Source organism: Haplochromis burtoni, unplaced genomic scaffold (genome assembly GCF_018398535.1).
Source record: "Haplochromis burtoni strain Fernald_Lab_line unplaced genomic scaffold, NCSU_Asbu1 Contig_243, whole genome shotgun sequence".
Classification (NCBI taxonomy): Eukaryota; Metazoa; Chordata; class Actinopteri; order Cichliformes; family Cichlidae; genus Haplochromis; species Haplochromis burtoni.
In genome coordinates this window covers 758,045-777,460 of record NW_024582604.1, presented here as the reverse complement: position 1 = coordinate 777,460, position 19,416 = coordinate 758,045, and the positions used below count along the sequence as shown (strand labels likewise).

Sequence of the window (19,416 nt, the reverse complement as noted above, 5' to 3'; positions counted from 1 at the left end):
CTTTGTGTGTCCAGTGAATCCAGAAGACAAGTGTCCATCCCAGCATCCATCTATTATTATAGACAGACAGTTCAGATGGGATAAATTTCAACTTTACCAAGAGAAAAATCAATGAAAAATGAACTGTGCTCGTGTGTTGAGTAAGCAGTCAGCTGCAGAATATTTTCATTCGCCGAACTTCGAAAAAACGAGCACCCGGCGTCTTCATATCAAAGCAGCATTTCCTCAAAGCTACAGAACCCCAGTAAGCTAGATGTATAGCAGAGCAGGGGGAGGGGTAAGACAGGCGCGTTATATGTCAACTAGAGTGCTGCACACAACATAGTGTGCGTGAGATGTAGAATAAAGGTCACACCCCAGCACTCTGCCAGAGCTTTGACCTTGAGCTGCTGACGAAGGCACGCGTGCATGTGTGCGTGCATGTGTAATAACCATGCTTAGTGAACAGATGGAGCTTAGAGTACCAGACATGCAGTCATCATGACTGACTGACCAGCTTGGTGTGTGTGTCTGTGTGTGGGGCTCTTTCTAACAAGTGCATCATGAGGCGCACAGAAACCTTGCTTCCCGGGCCACATGCACACGCTACTCTAACTCCTCTAGTTAGGCTATCCTATTTCTCAAGGCACATTCACTATTCCGTTCCAGAGCACCGTTGGTGTGTGTGTAATGACGGGGGCTGCTGGGCCTGCAGCTAGAGCCAGAATGGCAGAACGGCACATGCAGTGCGTGCCCCAGTGAGGAGCAAGGCTCACCAGTCAACCTGGCATGTAGGTCAGGAGTGCTGGATAAATTAAGTGTGACGGCTGAAATGTCAACCACTGAACACAGCGATGTAGGCTTGGAAGTGGGGAGGTGGGGAGGCGTGGGGGTGGAAGAGAAAATGGGGACTGGATCTTTGGGTGTGTATGTCCATAGGGCTGCTATTGTGTGTGAATGGGTCAGTGGAGAAAGGGGGCTTTGAGCAACAAAACAAGCTAATGGAAGGCCAGGACACGTGACGCAGGCAGCAATGGTGGCAGGCGGCACTCAAACCCACAAACGTGCTGGTCGCCACTGAGAATGTCTTCCCACCATTCCCGTCCTCCCTTCACTTGAGATTTTCTTTCGGTTTTTCACTTCTTTCCTCTTAATGTTTTTTTCCTCTCACTCCAAATCACTTAATCACACCCCATCCTCACGGTCTCCCTGTTGTCCAAACTGTCTCTCTGCACATCCGGCTACACAACATTAACTTAATGATGGCACCCCTGAAAAGGAGAGGACAAATAGTAAGACAGACAGGGAGAGCGGAAAGAGAGGAGACTGGGAGGAGAGAGACAGGAAGGGAGGTTTCCTCTACAGAGGAGGGGGATAGTGGAAGCAAGGGGGAGGAGAAATTATGCTAGTGGCGCCTCTGTGCATGCGTGTGCACGCGTGTCGCAGGATATGCAGCTCACAGGAAATAAGCGGCTGCAAAAATCCATACCCCCTCCCCCCACCACACACACGGAAACACAACCACCGTGCACAAGGCCCGCAGCAGAACACACAAAAGGAAAAAAAAAAAAAAAACCATGAACAAACATACACAAAACCCCAGTGAGCCAGTGCCCAATGCACCGCTGTGTTCTCAAATGTCATGTACAGACACACACACACTCCTGCACACACATACACACTTCCCTTACACTCCAAATACACACATTCCCCCACCCACATGAAAAATAAACATTCACATAAAATACACCCACACATGAAAACAAATGCACATAGTCTTGATCTCACTCACACATACTCAGCCTTGCTACCACATCAAAGTGTCTGTTTGACGGAGACTCACCTGTATGTGAGGCACTTTCTGTGGGGTAAGAGGGGGTGAGGAGAGGGGGTGGGAGGCAGAAGGTGGAGGTGCCCACGGGTGGGAGGCCTGGTTGGGGGGAGGGGGCGTGCTCTGCAAGTGATGAGGGTGTGAGGGCAGGTGTGTGTGCTGCGTCTGAGGGCTCTGAGTGGGTGGCCCAAGGCCCTGGTTTGGAGCCGGGATTCCATGTTGACCAACAGGCGGTCCCTGAAAACTCATGGGTGCCGGCTGCATATGCTGCCCACTTCGAGAGGCCTGCTGCTGGGTCTGGAGTAGACGCTGGTCTCCGCCCTGGCTTGCGGGGGCTTCGTGCCCTGGATAAAGCGACAGGACAAAAAAGGAAAAAACAAACAAACAAAAAAAAGAATCATCATCGTTGTGTCACCCTTGTCAACTATTTAGATGGAATCAAGGCAGTATTCCTTTTTACCCTGTGTTTGATAATGAAATTCATCTGAACACTTTGATGCCCCCCCCCCAAACAGATGTGGACATACTCTTACTTTTCCATATTTTGATCATTTCTCTTAAACAAAAGTCACATTTCAAGTATCATGGCATCAAATCATGTGCCTGTTTAAGCTTTACTCAGTATTTAGCCAATACAACCATGATGGAGATGGCTTTAGTTTCTAGTTCTGTACTTTTGTAAATTGAAGAAACTGATCTTGATCGCCGATAAAGGATCAAAGTGAAGCCCGTGAACAGAACACTGCTTACCCTGCTGCTGCTGGAGCTGAGGCCTGTTTGGTCCCATTTGTGCGCCACGCTGTGGCCCCATACCAGGATACATCTGCCCCGCACTGGGGGCCATGCTATGGGGTTGCTGGTGTTGGGGGTGTGGGGCAGGCAGCGGGGTTTGTGGAGTCCTCTGTGGATGGGCCATAGCACTGGGTGGAGAATGCATTGCTGTGTATCCTGCAACCTCTGGGGGCCCAGCTAGCCCTGTGCTAGGAGGTCTGCCCTGTTGGGCGGGAGGAGGGGTCGGGGCTCCCAAAACCCGCATTGGGGACATGGATGAAGGAGAGGAGTAGGTTCCCTGAGCTGGGGGGGCAAGATGGGACTGGGCTTGGTTTTGGGGTTGGGGCATATTTTGCGGGTGGTTTAGGGGGTGCATAGGCTGGCTCTGCTGCCCTGCCTGCTGCTGCATCGGGGCAGAATGAGTCTGATGGGCTTGGTGTGGTGGTCCAGGGGGGTATCGTTGTCCCTGCTGCCCTGCTGCCGGGCCTGTTCCCTGGTTAAACCTCTGGCCAAGCTGCCCTGATCCCATGGGCTGGCTGGCATTAGCACTGACATTAGTATTAGGAGCCTGGCCCATCCCAGGTCCTATGGCACCATACTGGGGCTGATAGCCAGAGTACTGAGTACCCCCAAACCCTCCCATGCCTTGTTGGTGGTGGGGGTGCGGCGGCTGTCTGGATGGGGAGTGTGGATATCGGGATGTGTGTCCCATATTGGGATAGCCTTGGGATTGTGCCTGAGGCTGAGGGTGTCTCATCTGGTTACCCCCGATTCCAACATGTCCCAAGTAGTGAGATGTGTCCTGAGCAGGAGGGGGTGCCATGCTCTGTGGAGGGTAGTGTTGATTCATGCGGGCTGCATTAGATGTGGGTGGACCTTGAATCCCACCATAATTGCCTTGAGACATTTGGTAGCTTCCCATCTGGTTGGGAGTAGCCCCTGGTTGTGCTGGAGCCTGTGGATAAGCTGGTCTGGTCTGCTGCTGCTGCTGGCCCCAAACTCCCCCACCTCCTCCTCCTCCTCCAGTATCACCCTGGTACCCATGGTGGGGGTTGCTAGCGTTAGCTGGGTTACTGTGGTAGTGGGAGGTCATGCCATTCATAGCCGTGTTCACATTTGGGGGACCCTGGCTGGGGCCATTCTGAGCCATCATTCGTCCTCCAGGGGTGCCGGCTTGATCATAGCCTGTATACGGGCCATGGTCGTACATTTGCCCCAATTTAGGCTGTGCTGGGGTAGGCCCACTCCCATGCATCATCCCCTGGTGGTATCCCCTGCTTCCCTGGTGTTCATGGTTCAGAGCGGAATTTGTCTGCTGGGCAAGAGGAGCAGACTGGCCTGGGACCGACTGCTGAGGAAAGCAGTCTCCTAAACCATCTAACCCATCTGAGAACAGCCCTGGGTCGTCCCCGAATAAGCTCAACATCCCAGGGTCCGCCATGACTGGATGGAGGCCCCACAGATGGCGGGGACTGGATGGAGGGAGATTTGTTGTGCAGTGAGAAGCTAATCAGATAGCTGCTAATTTGAAGCTTTCCACCATGGTCCTCATGAAGGTTTCTGGTGAGACAGGAAGAGAAAAAGAAACAGTGGAATTAATGCAGGTATTCAGAGAAGGGCAAAGAGCTCCTGGATGCTTCACTATGAAAATAATTTACTTTAACAGTCCCCCGATGAACTGTCACATGCTGCCTTTGTTAATTCATACAGAACTAGTCTTCAATAGTTCTGTATTAATAAAGTGTTTACATAGTAAATCTACAGCCACCTAACTTAATCTACTCATGTAGTGTGATACTATTAACAGGTATAGGACTCCATATGCCAGTAACAATATAATATACCAGTTTCTCATATTAACTTTATATTCAGCAAGTTGTTTTATCATTTTTTGATGAATATGAGCGAATGACTTCATCCACAATTACTCAGTCCTCCTCACTCTTATTTCCAATGATTAGTCACTGCTAAAAAGCTGTGAGAGTCCCCAGCATCCTTCAGCAGCTCACCTAGAAAGCATCTTATCTGGTTTGCTCCAACTAGACTATATTAGGCTGCAGCTGGTCAACGAACCCTTGTTCTGCTCTGCTCCAGGGCAGCTCTAAGCAGAACCTACAACAGGTGGAGAGCTGGTTCATTTTCAGCTACACCAAGCTCACAGAGGGTGGAGAGCAGAGCAAGGAGTACAGCCATCAGCTGCAGCCCAACACACGGACGTGGAGACTCACTGGAAAAGCAACTGATTTAGAGGCTAGTTACACTAATAATAATAATAATAATAATAATAATAATAATGGATTGGATTTATATAGCGCTTTTTCAAGGCACCCAAAGCGCTTTACAATGCCACTATTCATTCACTCTTGCATTCACACACTGGTGGAGGCAAGCTACGGTTGTAGCCACAGCTGCCCTGGGGCAGACTGACAGAAGCGAGGCTGCCATATCGCCTACACCAGTAGGCGGTAGGGTGAAGTGTCTTGCCCAAGGACACAACGACCAGGACAGAGAGCCCAGGGATCGAACCGGCGACCTTCCGGTTACAGATACGCAGATACGCTTCCCAACCCCCTGAGCCACGGTCGACCCGAGACTACAGTAACTTTTGCTGATGGACACGCAACAACATAATCATATCATAAACCTTGTGAGTACTGATGGTGCTGATCACCTGTACAAAGAGACAACACAGTTTAGTTTAAGCTAGCATCTAAGATGTATTGATCAGCAACGGGTAATCAGATGAGCATGAAAACCATTTTTTCTCCTCCGTGGTTGGTATTGTATAAAGTTAGACATTTCTTGTAGGGACATTTTCTACAAGGTGGTTGTTTTTGAATTCAGGAGTAAAAGCCAAGAACACAATTTATTTCGATTCTTTTTCCATTCTTAGAAACCCCCACTGTAAGAAACACTGAAGGAGAGTTAGTTATCAATGTCTGTTCAACAGAAAATGCTTTTCTTCTCCATGCAGAACTGAACTGCCATCTTTATTAACTATGGTATGATGGCCTCACTCGTAAAGATTTGTTTATCCGGTGAGGTAAAACACGAAGATGTTAAAAATTATTTTTTTTAAAAGGCAACCACTGAATCAAACTTTTCTATATCACCCCACCCCCAAGAGACCATCCCCCACCTCCATTTTTACTAAACAAAGAACTTCTTTCTTTTCCAACACACACTTGGAGTCATTGAGTGTGTGTGTGTGTGTGTGTGTGTGTGTGTGTGTGTGTGTGTGTGTGTGTGTGTGTGTGTGTGTTAGAACAAAGGACCCAGCAGATGCAGCTCTGTTTGAACAGCAGCAGCTGCCATCCAGCCAGCCAGAAAACAGCAAGCCAACAGGCCACAGAGCCTGCCCATACACCAGTCAGTCAGTGGTTAGCTTTTCAGTCAGCAACTCATTCAGCTGGCTAACTAACCAGTCAGTCCTGGCAGATGTTTGAAGGTACGGGAATTAGCCACCTGCTACCTGTGGGCTTCCCTTTCCCTCTGTATAAAAAACTAGATTAAAATGCGTATGGGAAACTTATTGCTAAGAACTCAGCATTATTTGTGTGATAAAATTAGGAATCTGAGAAGCTTAGAGGCCAATGTAACAAGCGAGTGAGTGAGAGGATGGAGGTAGGTGGATCTGAGCATGCTTGAAGTGTGTGTGTGTGTGTAGTGGAGATAGAGAGGACTGGGGGAGGTTTGCTTGTTGCTTCTATGCGCTGCAAAAACCAACAGCCAGCCGCTACAGAGTTCCCCACCCCCCCAAACTCCTTCGCCCCATTTCTATCCTCCTCCACTCCTCCCTCCCACATATTGGTTCATTATAGAGCTCGGCAGGTATCGGGGATAAAACGTGTCATTATTTCCACTCACGTAAAGTAGCACACAAGCATTAGCAAGTTTTCCTTCTTAATAAATATTTGGCACTGTAAAACTCCTCGTGCCCACACAAATAATCAAATTAGGCAACTGACATTCCAAATCATCAGATTTAGTGAAGCACCTCTCACTGCGGGCTAACTAGGTCTGAGCATACAGCCTGCTGAGGTCTATCACAGCATGGGGTGCATCCTGGACTGGCTCACGTGCCTATCACAGAGCTGGGCCTACATTTGGTGCAGTCTGCATGGCAGAGAAGCAGCACTTCTGCTACTGTTTTGTCAAAAATATGACCACACTTCACATAAAGCCTGCTGCTTCCTGTCACCAGGCAGATGTTTTCTCTTCAGCTTTACTCGAGAGGATAAAACTGTTAGAACTGATTGGTCCAACATCCTTTCACTGCTCCCACCATCTGCTATTGCCAGAAACTCTGAATGCTGTAAAAACTACCACGTTCTACTCAGTTAAAACACAGAAGTCAAAGTGATACTTTTAAACTAATCCAACACTTTTTTTGTTTGAAAAGTTTCAAGAATCTAAAAGTTAACGTTTGAGACTAACAAGCACAAGTTATTTGTAACCAGATGTGATTCCTCAAAGTCTCTTTGCATACTCTTTAATGACTGCTTTTTGGGTGACAATACCCTTATAAACTAAAGCCATTCACTAAGTAACATGACATTAGCATGACACAGCGCTACAGTGAAAAAGCTCTCCTTAAAGCCTTGAGCCTTTCTGTTGCAAAACTCCAAGATGCCAGCTGGGAGCATCCACTCTTGTTGTGTAAATAGCATTAAGAGTCCTTTCCTCCATACCTATGAGCCGTAAACAAGCTGCCTGCACGAACAAAGAGCTTATTACGACATGGTCGGCAAAATGCAAAGGCATCCAAGACTTAAACTAGTGGTAGTTTCGTCAACAAGAGTTTAACTTTATATTGAGAACATTTTCACTGCTTTACCTGGAGCCATTTCTGACAAAGTGCCAGTCGCCAGTGACAAAAATACTATAGCTGTCCTGTAAAGCAGTAAATCTGTTAGTCTTGGTCAGTTGGTTTTTAGTATTAAGTGACTGGATTGCAGGGAGGAGAGCTGCTAACACCTGAATGGCTTTACAGACAGTAACATGTTTGTTTACAATCCGAGTCTCCTCCTCTTCTGAAATTATAGCTATATATTTCTATAACTATATATAAAATAACCACATTTAAGCTCGTCTCAAGCACAGTTGACTTTTCATGCAGTGTTGATGTAATGTGTTTTTTCCCCGTGTTGCTGAAAACTAGTTTAATCATCAATTAAAAATCACTAATTGGTAATTTAGACTTCTGAACATGTGAATTTAATTTACAAGGATAACAATTCATCTGAATTAATTATTTCACTCTTCTGCCAGTAACGCAACTTATTCTGCCACACCTGGATGGAGTCTCCAAATATCAGCACGTTGTCCTAATGGCAAAGCTGTACAGTTGTGACTTACACAGCAGAGTGTTAGTCAGAGGGAACAGGAATGAAAATAAATTTGACATGCATGTGTTGAGACAGGGCCTCTGGATTACAAATAAGAACTTGGAAACTTGATTCTAAATACACATCAGCTAGGCCACACAGGTTATCAGTATCATATACTGGACAGGACCAATGATAAATGGAGAATTCACTGACCTTGGTCTATAAAGGAGATCTGATACTGTTTGTGTCAAGCTGACAGCACTTTTCTTGTAGAATTTGCTAACTTTGCACAAAACTCAGACACGCCCTTTGCCCTTTTTTAAGATCCCTGGTTGAGATGTGTTTCCATAAAGAAGTAGAAACACCTATAAAAGCTTTTCACTCGGTCACTCGGTCAGCTATATTTTTGCTAGCTCCAGTAGGGCATTACTATAAACAGTAAACATGGACATGCCTGCTGGTGCACACTGAAGTTCAGCAGGTTCAAACTTCAAACTCAATAACCAGAGAGTGAACGTACATTTGTGTGTCCACTTTTGTTCTTGAACCGTTAGCTATGCATGATACACAGGACAAAATGATCCTTATTCATTTCATATTTGGGAAGCAACCTCTACAGCTTCGTACACTTCAAGTCAATATTTGATTGGCTGCCCCTCTTAAACCGCGAGTTTAAGAGGGGCAGGGCTGTGTGCCTGAGAAGACCAAAGTAGGATATCTCCTCTGAGTAGAGCAGTGTGAATCATAAGCATCTAACTCACTAGGATTAATTGTACATAGATTAAACTCCTTTGAAAAATTGGCCGTGTTTAAAATGAGTCTCCACCAATGTAACACTATGACAGAAAATAAGGAAAAGATATTATGCCATGTCTAGTTGCTTTTGTATAAGTCATTCAAACATTGCATGGCAGCTAAGGCCAATGTGCTGCGTGTTCTTAAAGCAGCACATCAAGTGTTGCATTAGAAGAAGAAAAAAAAAAAAAAATTGTGTTCAGCTACTAGATTACCAAGAATACAGCAGCTCGGAAACGCAGTGCATTTCAGTCACTACAGGAAGGAAAGGTTTCTACTTGTGTCTGTGTCTCAGGTGAGAGTAATTGAGTGTAATGTCACATCCTTTGCAGCAAACTAGTGTGAGGGTAACTGATTTCCTGTCACACAAACTCTACATATGAGTGAATCCCACATTACTAAATAAATGTAGCTATATAAGCACTTACTTGAGCCATCTATGTGTGTGTGAGAGAACAGCGCAGTTGCACGTGTGTGTGTGTGTCTCGAGGCTCCTTTGCTCCACTCATCCTCCTCATTTCTTGTCTGGCATTTAGAACTTAGCCTCCCACAAGATAACACTCGTCTGCAACGAGTGGATGGAGCAGGATACACTTCATCTTGCTCTTTATTTCATCCTCCATCTCTCTAGCGTATCTGTTCATCCCTCTGTGAAACCTGCTTCAGTCATGGAAAAGACAAACTCCTTGTTCTCTTGATTTAAACTTTCTGTACCACTTTCTTTGCAGTTTTAGCCCAAACTTGAGTTCTTGCAGAGATCACACAGTGACATACATATATGAAAACACGTGCACAGTTTGGCCCAGCTGTCATTGCACAGGGAATTAGGTGAGCGACCAGTGTGCCACTTTAAATGCCAAATCTCATCAAAGGATGAGGCTTTTAGGCCCCTATGCTCCTCCTGCCGTACCACACTTATGCTGAGGAGCCAAGTAGAAATTCAGATATATCCATACTGAACACCACAGATGTATCCGTTTAAAAAACAACAACAACAAAAACCCCATAAAAACAAACAAGCAAGCTGTCATCTGAGCCAACTGAATACATACCAGTCAATGTTTAGCATGAAGCAGCAAACACTTTGTCCCTTCCCAGCTATGCAAATCAGTATCTTGGCATGTGATGAGCCTTCATGCTTGACCCTCAACAGCAAGTATCCTTAGCAGCTCACATACAACAACATAGACCTCCCATTTTTATGATGCAGGGCAAGCTGTTAATAAGTAGTCTGTGTGCTATCGGCAGTATGGTAGGCACTTCGACCTCCTATCCAACAAATTTACTCAGCCATCCAGTGACATAAAAAAAGAAAGGTACTAACACAGCCGAAAGCTCATGCTCACTTAATGTGGCTTCACACGACCACACTGATGGTTATCAGCATTTTCAGAGGTGACAGTCAATGTAGGTTTTAACAACAGGGGTCAGTTTGAAGGCGGATGACTCAGATAAACAAAACTTCAGTATTAGAGAAAAACATTAGTCAAAAACATTGATGGTGATGAACAAGGTAAACATCATTTTTAGTTGCTGTCATGTTATTAAATGTCAGTAACAGATTTCATGGGAAAAAAAGACAAGTAAGCCACTTTCATGTCACAAGACACTGCAAAAATCCAGAATATCAATCAATTATATTACAAGAGTAATATAATTACAAAACATACTGAGCAGAAAGTGGCAAGTGAAACTAGTGGGGAAATCTATTTTGAGCAGCTTAAATATGTTATTTTAGCTCCAGTCTATCACTAATTGCTCATATATAGAGTTGGAGGATGTGCTGGCGTAACAGCATCAAAACTGGATAAACTCGACCGCGTTTGGATAAATGTCAAATCGACAAAATGACATAAAATGCTGAAGGAGACGTAAAAGAGCACAACAAAATGCGCTATCAGCCGATATGTGCCTGGCTGATTACCACCATCACAAGATTAACTGATGTTTATCTGCAAATATATTTATAATTTTATATATATTGGCTAATGTTTGATTAATTTCACCATACTGACAGTTATAATGGACAATTACAAAATCAACAAATCTAACAGTCGTCATTAAAACAATTCATTGTCAAATATGAGAACTTGTGTGAAAAATGATCTACAGCACACAAATGCTGGGTTTTATTAGTAATTTCTGTGCAGTGTAAAGAAAGCTCTGGAGGTAGCTAAGACAGGGTCAGGATGGGAGAGAAAGGGCCTTTCCTTTGCATTTCTTTGTGTTGCAACTCCAAGCAAACCGTGTCCCAAAATAAAACCTAAGATACTGTATCAAGACACTGACCTTGAAGCAGCAGACACTCTCCAGTTTACACACAGCTAGAAGCAATATGAAAAGGGTTTGGTTCGGGCACTGTCAGAGGAGTGCACGGGCCTGTGAGGCAAATAACGTAATTACCAGCTCACCTCACCTGAAAACACAACTGAAAGGCTCGTGTACGTTTTAACCAACTATACATGCACGAGTTTCAGCCAACTTGAAAAATACACATGCAATCACCAGCCAGGCTCAGGAATTCACACTGACTGTGCAGCTCTGTCAAACCACAATTATTGAGGCCACCCATTCAGCCAAGCCGAAACCGCAGAATATCACTGCCAAGTTAGTGCAACTGAATGGCCTTCTCTGGCTGCCGGAGGCATTACACAGCCTTTCACTGTAATGCATTAGAGATGGGCTTTCATTTAACAACAACCCCAAACAGGAACTCTAAGAAAAGACTGGCAGCCAGGCCCAATCAGAAATGCCCACTTTATTTTTTACAATTTCTGTATATTGAGCATTTTACACATATCATATATCTGTTGGCCATTTAACAAAACACAGCGTGACAAGTCTCCAAGTTTTCAGTGCAGACAATCACCCACGTCAGGTGATCTAACTGATATGTTCTTCCTGTCGGCGTGAAGGCATGTTTGGGAGTGACGTCACCTGGTGTAAACTGGCCTGGAATGAAAACCCGCAGGCAGCAGGCACACCTCACCTTTTTCCTGCTCTGTAAACATTTCTGAACACCTATTGAAGTTGTCATTTTAAACACTCCAGAGAAATCTCGAGATGTTGACGATTTGCATGGGGCTGTCACCTTCTCGATCCACAGGCCTCATTTTAGTGGTTTCCTCTACTCTTTTTCCTCTCCACTATTATAGACACTTGCTGGTTTTTATTTGTTAACATCTATTACACTTGACCAAAATGACTGCAAATCACTTGGTGCATGCAGCGTCAGCCTGCGGTGAAGGAGGGGTGTGAGGGAGGGAGATTAGCCAACAGCGGCTCAATACAGTTCTGTCTGTGCCGTCGACAGTTTGGCAGCTAAACTGTCTGTAGCCTCCAGGCTTTACTACAGGAAATCTCTGCCATGTCAACAACACCATGTTTCCTCTGAGGCACAGACAGGTACAGACAAATAAAACCAAGCCAAAGAGCAAACTACACCAGTGCCTTAGCAAGCGCAACTTCACTAAACACCTCCGGGGGGGGGGGGGATTTTTTTTTAAAAAAAAGCAAATGATCTCCCTCTTCATCTGCAGGACACGTGTGCACCCACCCACCTCCCATTACCACCAGGATCTAAGCCACTATAATTTATACCTTTGTTCCCAAATGGAGGACAGCGTGCAAGAGCTGGCTAGCTGTGTGTGTAATTACGCTCAAGTGAGGGGATGCATGGCCGTGTGTTTGGGGCTGGGATTTGAGGGCCGGAAGGAAGGAAGAAAGAAGAGGAGGTGGGGGTTGACGGGGTGGCGATGAGGGGGGCCAAGAGAGCAAGGCGAAAAGAGAAAGAAGCAGTGAAGCTAAAGAAAATCTGGTTATTTTACGCACGGCTGCTTTGTTAATGGACACTGTGTGTGTTGGTTTGCGTTTGTGTGTGAGAGAGAGACTGGAGAAGGGGGTGGGTGGTGGCGGTGGGTCAGCAGGAAAGGGCTGTGTTTATCCAATCTGTTCCCTGCCTTTACCATGTGGTAGGAAAAACCACTGGCCGGCTCTCAGTCTGATCCCAGAAGACAGAGGCTGAGAGACAGACACAGGAGAGGGAGGGAGAGAAAGAAGTAGGCCACAGGGGGTAGCCAAGGAACCTGCTAAGAGAGAAAGAGTGCATGTCTCTGTGCTCACTGAGCTAAAGAACCTGTCATGTGGTTTGTGAAGCTATATGCTCCCTGAAAATCACTGGTTTAAGCAAGCCTATTTAAAAAGTGACACATATATGCCCAGAAATATTGGCCAAATAGTTTAAAGATTCTAGTGGGTTTAGTAGGTTTTCGGGACTAAACAGGATTTTTGAGTTCTTTAAACCAAAGCTATAACTGAAGCTTCCAAATTTTTCGAGACACCAATCTGTTGCCAATACCAGGGTTTCTGCCAGCACATTACCAGGGTGGGGAACCATCACACTGATGGTCAGCTCAAAAGTTCCAACCATTGATTTAGGTAACATATCTTACACGGTTCTCCTGATTTGAGAATTAAATAATCAATAGCCAGGTTAACATTTATGAGAACTGTTTAATACTGTAATGTTGCTGAAACGAGAACTCTACCGACCTCTTTGAACTCCTTACAACGTGTTGTTATGACTCATGAACATCAACCACTAGTAAGAGCTGAAGGGTGGAGACAAACACGGTACTGGCTTCGCAACAAATAAGTACCCAACCCTGCAACCCTTATATATCGCCCTGAAGCTCCTGTTAATCCCTTTTAAGGCATTAAAAAGAAATTTTTGTAAGTTAAAAACAGGACTGAAGAAGCAGGCAAATGCTATGACTCAGTGCCGGTTTACCTGTTCAGCTTATATCCATCCATTTGTGCTCACTGATTCGGCGAGTCTCAATCATTCATTGGTGTATGTAAATGAGGTTAAGTATGATTTGTTCTCCATCTGTTACATGCATTACTTTCTCTTCATGCTGGAGCTAGGAAATAAACTTGACAGTGTGTCGTCCCAGCTCCCTCCTCTGTTCCCGTGCACAGCGCTACACACAAGCTGTTCTGTCTGTGTCACTGCGGAATTAGCGATTAGCATTATCTCAGCTGATAGTGAGATAATACTCCATTACATGAGTACAAAACACTATTTACAACAAGTATCAGTCATTGGTAATTATATGTTAACATTTCTTCTGAACAGAAACTGGCATTCCTAAATTCTGTAGATTCTAGTCATCAAAACTCAACAGCAGAGTGAAGCAAATCAAAACCAAATGTCAAATGTAGGATGTCAAAATAGACTAGACTGATTCTCAGTCTTCTTTTCTACACTTTGTGTCACTTACTACAAACAGGAAAACACAACCAAGAACAAAGGTTTAGACAAAGACTTGAATCTTTTTCAACAGACTGCTGAGAAATGCTTCCTAAGAACCTGAATGTTTCATTTGTGCTTAGCTGACGGGTTTCCTCCACTCATCTACTTAGAAGGTCACTGGATATATATGGTTGTAGAATGCATTTAGAATCTGTGGAAAGAGCTTATGCAAATCAAGAAAGACTTATGCTGGTTTAAATTGTGATAGGCCCTCACAGGCAATAAGGTCATTGGAGTATCTTTTTTCCTATAAAGCAAATGTCTCAAATTTATAAATTAAGCCAGAGGGATGCATCTTTAAAAAATCTCTGCAGCTCCTAAAAGTACTCTACAGCCTGTCCTCTGCAGTACTAAAACTCTAGGGATGAATGAGTTTCCAAAACTTCTGCCATAGACTGGGACCAGATTAAGTGTCTTATCTGACCTTAATACATACAGTAGGCTGAACTAATATTTGACTTGTAGCATCTGACCCACATTGAGTTCAGATCAGGAGGCAGGTCACAATGCCCAGTCAGACGACATGTACCGACGCTTTCAGGATGAGCGCTATAGTTAATGCTGGTATTTCCCCTACCACCCCTCAGAGTCTGTAGCTGTAGGCATTCAGAGCCGAAGGAGACAGGCGTCCCCTGTGTCTAAAACAAACCACTTCATTAATATGAATATTCCAGTGTTGTTTGAATCTTGATCAGAAAGTCAGAGCAGCAGGCATAAGCTGATATGAAGTTCGGAGATCAAATGGCTGCAGGTGAGGGGGAAATTGTAGCTTGGTAATGCAAATGACTTATCATAGTGTTACACTGCCACTATTACAGGCTTTGGGGAAAACCCTGCAAGTGTTCAAAAGCAGTAGTCTTTTCAAAAACTACAGGATTTGTCAGTAGCAGGGAGTCAGATCAGCTTGCTGAAAGAAAACCACCAGTGGTTTTGGGGCTGTTGAGAGATTTGTCATACCTGTTCAGACCAAAAAACAAAAAAAACAAAAAAAAAAAAAACACGAAGCTTTGGAAATACTTCTGAGCAACAAGAACATCACAGGCAGTACTTTCCTGACTCTCGGTCTAGATTTTCATTTTTGTAGAAAACATGAATACACGGGCTTCCAAAGAAAGGCTTTCATGGTGAATTCCCCATCAAAGTCAAAATGCTTAGGTATCCCTTTATGCAAGAGCAAACAGGAAGGCTCACACACTGATGATAAACAGGCTCTCCAGAATGCAACCCCCACTGCTGCTCAGTCAGTCACTGCTATCGACATGTCCTTTTCAACCAATGGGACAGCCAGGTCTGAACCAAATCCCCTGAGCCTGGATAGCTACACTTCTTGCCCCACCTACCCAGGTGCTAAGACTTCCAGAGTCTACTCCAACTCCTACTCCAACAGTAGATTGAACTAGTCAACAACAGTAATGTGTCAGGGTGGTTTATAATCTATATTTATAAAAGTTCAAGACCCTACATATAAAAGGTGAACTCCTACAATCTGATGATCTCCTACGATTAGCACTTTGCAACAGTGAAGAACTCCCCTTCTAAGAAGAAGAAACCTCCAGGCTCACGGAGGATCAGTCATTTACATGTTCAGGAAATTCCAATATTATCTGCCAAAAACAAAGATCTATGTACCTCTTACGAAAATGTCTTTACTGGTTGAAATCTCTTTCACGTGTAGTTAACATCATCCTGTTTTCATTCCATCTCCCTAACTGGATGCTGATTCCAAAAGCAAGCAGCACTTAATCTTTCATCAGCAACGTGAATCACCGAGGAGAAATGGTGATCGAAGATGAGCAAGAAGGATGCGTGGATGCCACAAGAGTGCCATTAAACCACAGCAAGCGCCGGGAAACTGATGAGATTTTTGCATGGCGCTGACGGAGCTTTTCAGCAATAGGATTCATCAGCAGCTGATGACACAAAACTCCCACATATTTCCAGTGGAAAGGCCTTGGATTTAGCTTTGCTTATTTTCTTCCCATGTTAGCAAAGAGCTGAAGAGGGGAAACGGGATATTCCAAAAGTATATACAGCAGCAGAGGTCAACAACAGACTAAAAGGCCCATACTTGACAGGCCGTCTCCTCCAGCACATACAGAACACACGTACAGCCCACACACAAACACTTGAGAGCTGTATTAATGCCAGCCTCTCTCCTAGGCACAGCACTTGGTCCAGAAGGCCCTCGCTGCAGGAGGAGGATGGGGGAGGCAGGCGCAGAAGAGAAGGAGGGGGCAGAGGGAGAGACAGGTGAGAGGGAAGGATGAGAGAAAGCAGTAGACACAGTGATGACACTCAGTTTTGAATGTCACCACAGTGCTAAAGACCCCCGCTAACCTTTTGGCTGGAAATGAGAGCGCTGGACGGAGGGCGGGGGAGAAAACAGACAGCCAGGCAAAGATGGAGAGTGAGAAAGAGAGATGCAAAGGGTGAGAAAGAAGACTAGAAAAAAAAAAAGGAGGTAGGCTTATGCAGAGAGGGGCAGAAAGGGAGTGGGTGGGTGGCTGAGGGGTGGAGGTGGAGCAATAGATAGCGAAGATGAAAGAGATGGAGGCAAACAACAGCACCACTTCTCATCCCCACTAACAGAAGTGCCATCTATGACACATGATGATAGGAGACAAAATGGCCCCCCTAACAAACAACAGTAATCTGATTCAGACACCCAACAGCAACCTTTCAGCACCAGATTGTCCAGTGCGCTGCATTACCTGCTGCTAGCTAACCTGCAGACAATCCACTCAGTTCAGTTTTGGCCGGGCAATCAGTGTCATCCATCTTATGTGCGCTTGTGTGTCCAGTGAGAGAGAGTGAGTGCTTTTCATCATTACTTTCAACTACATAACTACAGCGAAACCTCCGCTGACCTCAAATGGATTTCAAAAATGCCTGCAATGCATCAGCTCTTAACGCCACAGACGTTCCCATAAACAAGCAGCTGTTCTTTAATACATGAGAAAAAGTTATTTTTCTCGTAAGCTCCACTTCTACAAAGACGTTGTGAAGATAACCTATCTTCAGTTATAAATCATATCTACATCAGAAACATTGTATACATTTTTCTTTTGTTACAGTTCAACCAGAGGTTATCTGTACTACGCAGCGTGTCTATAGAGCTTAACTGGAGGCTGTTCACTGAAACTTACAGAAAGACTAGCTCCTCATGGAGCGTCTCCTGCGAGCATAGGTTAAAATCCAGAAGAAACATTTTAGAAGGTTTCAGGACCCATTGTTTACTAACTGCAAGTCAGCTCTCTTAAAATAATGTAACAATTTTCTTTTTGATTTCTCATTATTATTCCATTTAACACTACTGTCCAGAAAAACATCAGCTGGGGCATTACAACTTATCTCAGGACTAAAGGTGGCAAATGACAAATTTCTGCTTCCACTTTTTACTGATTTTATTCTGAAAGTGCTGACCAACTGGAGTGATTTGCATATCTCCCACTAAAACATCTCTTTTATGATGCTGGTCTACTTAATACTATTCTCTGCACACCATTCCATCTTCTGTTTGAAATCTGTGTTTTTGTATCTCACTATAATTTATTTATGAAGTATTCTGTTTTTAAAGTTCAGGTGCTGCTAACCAGCTAAGCCCACGCTATCTGATGTTTCCCTACCTTCAAGCTGGCCTGGTCCTTTCTGTCATTCGGCTGCCTCTCCAGTGAGTCCCTTAAAACATTTTCAGTTCACTAGGAGCCCTTTCTCACTAGTACCTAGTCAGCTATTGTGGTTTTCCATTTGGTAGTATTACCTGGTACCAGGTACTTTTTTAGTACCTGCTTTGCTGGGGTTCCAAGTGAGCTGAGTAGATCGGAAAATGTGACAAATGGCATCTTGGAACTTTCAGCTGCATAGACCACGTTAGGTGGTACTCTACTGAAGTGGAAAACAACCAAAAACCGAGTAGAGTCGAGGCAGTACTAGTGGAAAAGAGGCTTAGATAAACCAGATACTGGTTACAGTGGGAGTCTGTGAGTGTGGGACGAGTGAGTCTGCAGAGGCAGCTTCATAGATCACCTGGCCAACCTGCAGGCAGGTGAACACAAATCAAGACAGGGAGGAACGTTCACACTAAAATGCATTTACAGAGCTTTTAAAGAGCCTAACCACTGAAGAGCACCCCACGTGCCAAATCAAGATCACCCTCCAGACAAGTCACTCTGCTTCGCACTCAGATTTAATTGCAACACAGGCAAGAATCTAGCACTTCCTTTTTGTGGTCAATACTTTATTTGCACTGTTAACCCCACTGAGTGTGTAAGATAACTTCAACACTTCGACAGACCAAGAGAGTGGGTGCTAATGCATTAAGTCAGACACAAAAATCACTTCGGGGCAGTAGGTGCAACGCTGAAAGTGAAAATGCGCCTTTGATATTAAAGTTGCTTTTTAGCATTTTGAGAAATGAGGCTGAGAAATTATGAACTTGTTACATCCAGATTTCCCATCCTCTCAATAATCATGTGTACATTAAACTGAGAGAGGAAGGCCCAACATGTTAACAAATGTCACTTTAACCAGCATAATACAAAAATGTCAGTGTTCTCCCACATGCCAACAAGTTTACTTCTGATTTCTCCTCTCGTTTGTCTTTAGTTTCCCCTCGTCTGTCATTTTTGCGTACACTTGTGTAAGTTTAGCCATATTAATCTGAACTATTCTTCACAGCATGAAAGTAGCAAGAGCTGGTGAAAAGGTCATCAGATGACTGCACACCAAAAGTGAAATGTCCAGATAACCAACACTGACCACACTAATGATTCATAGACCACAACAACAAGGAGTAGGCTTATTCAAAATCATGACAAACTGATGGGCACCTGCTCCAAAGAAAGTGTCAAAGTTAAAATAATGGATCAGGGTAAAGTTGCACAGACAGATGTTCATTAAAAATCACTGAATATAGATAATGGGGGAGGGCATACATGGTGACAATGAGCATCAGTGTACAGCTATAAGCACGGAAATTTGATTGCATCATTCTGAGCAGAGCTATCTTAAAATTGCATTTCACTGTATGTGTGGTGTATGCCCCAATCTTAGCCCCACTGTAAGGTGGCAGGGATTTCCCTAGATGTGGCCATGCTGGGACCACCACCAAAAATAGGAAACAGGAAAAACTCCTCAATCTCACAGAATCCCCATCTTTTAGAGTTAAAAATGAGACAAGAGGGCAGATTCTGCTTTGTGTTTTTAGTGGAACAAAGAGTTTATGACAACGCGACAAACAGATTTACCGGCAACTTGCTTCATAAAGTTTCAAATGTTAATGGCTGTATTATTTGGCTCTTTGAGTGAATAATGCACACTCACCAGCCAAAATTAAGACAACTCGAGGGTAATCAGCATGACTTCCACATACTTCAAACTTAAGTCAGAACTATTTA

The 19,416-nt window shown here is 44.4% G+C and overlaps 1 protein-coding gene across 1 annotated transcript in view; it reads right to left on the bottom strand.

The window, feature by feature from the left end:
• Positions 1–19,416, bottom strand: part of chd7 (chromodomain helicase DNA binding protein 7) — a gene marked incomplete at its 3' end in the record, with an annotated part of 69,890 nt that overhangs the window by 47,937 nt on the left and 2,537 nt on the right. The window contains 2 exon segments of the mRNA XM_005938184.3: positions 1,823–2,154; positions 2,561–4,141. Coding sequence (XP_005938246.2) covers positions 1,823–2,154; positions 2,561–4,022 — 1,794 coding nt within the window.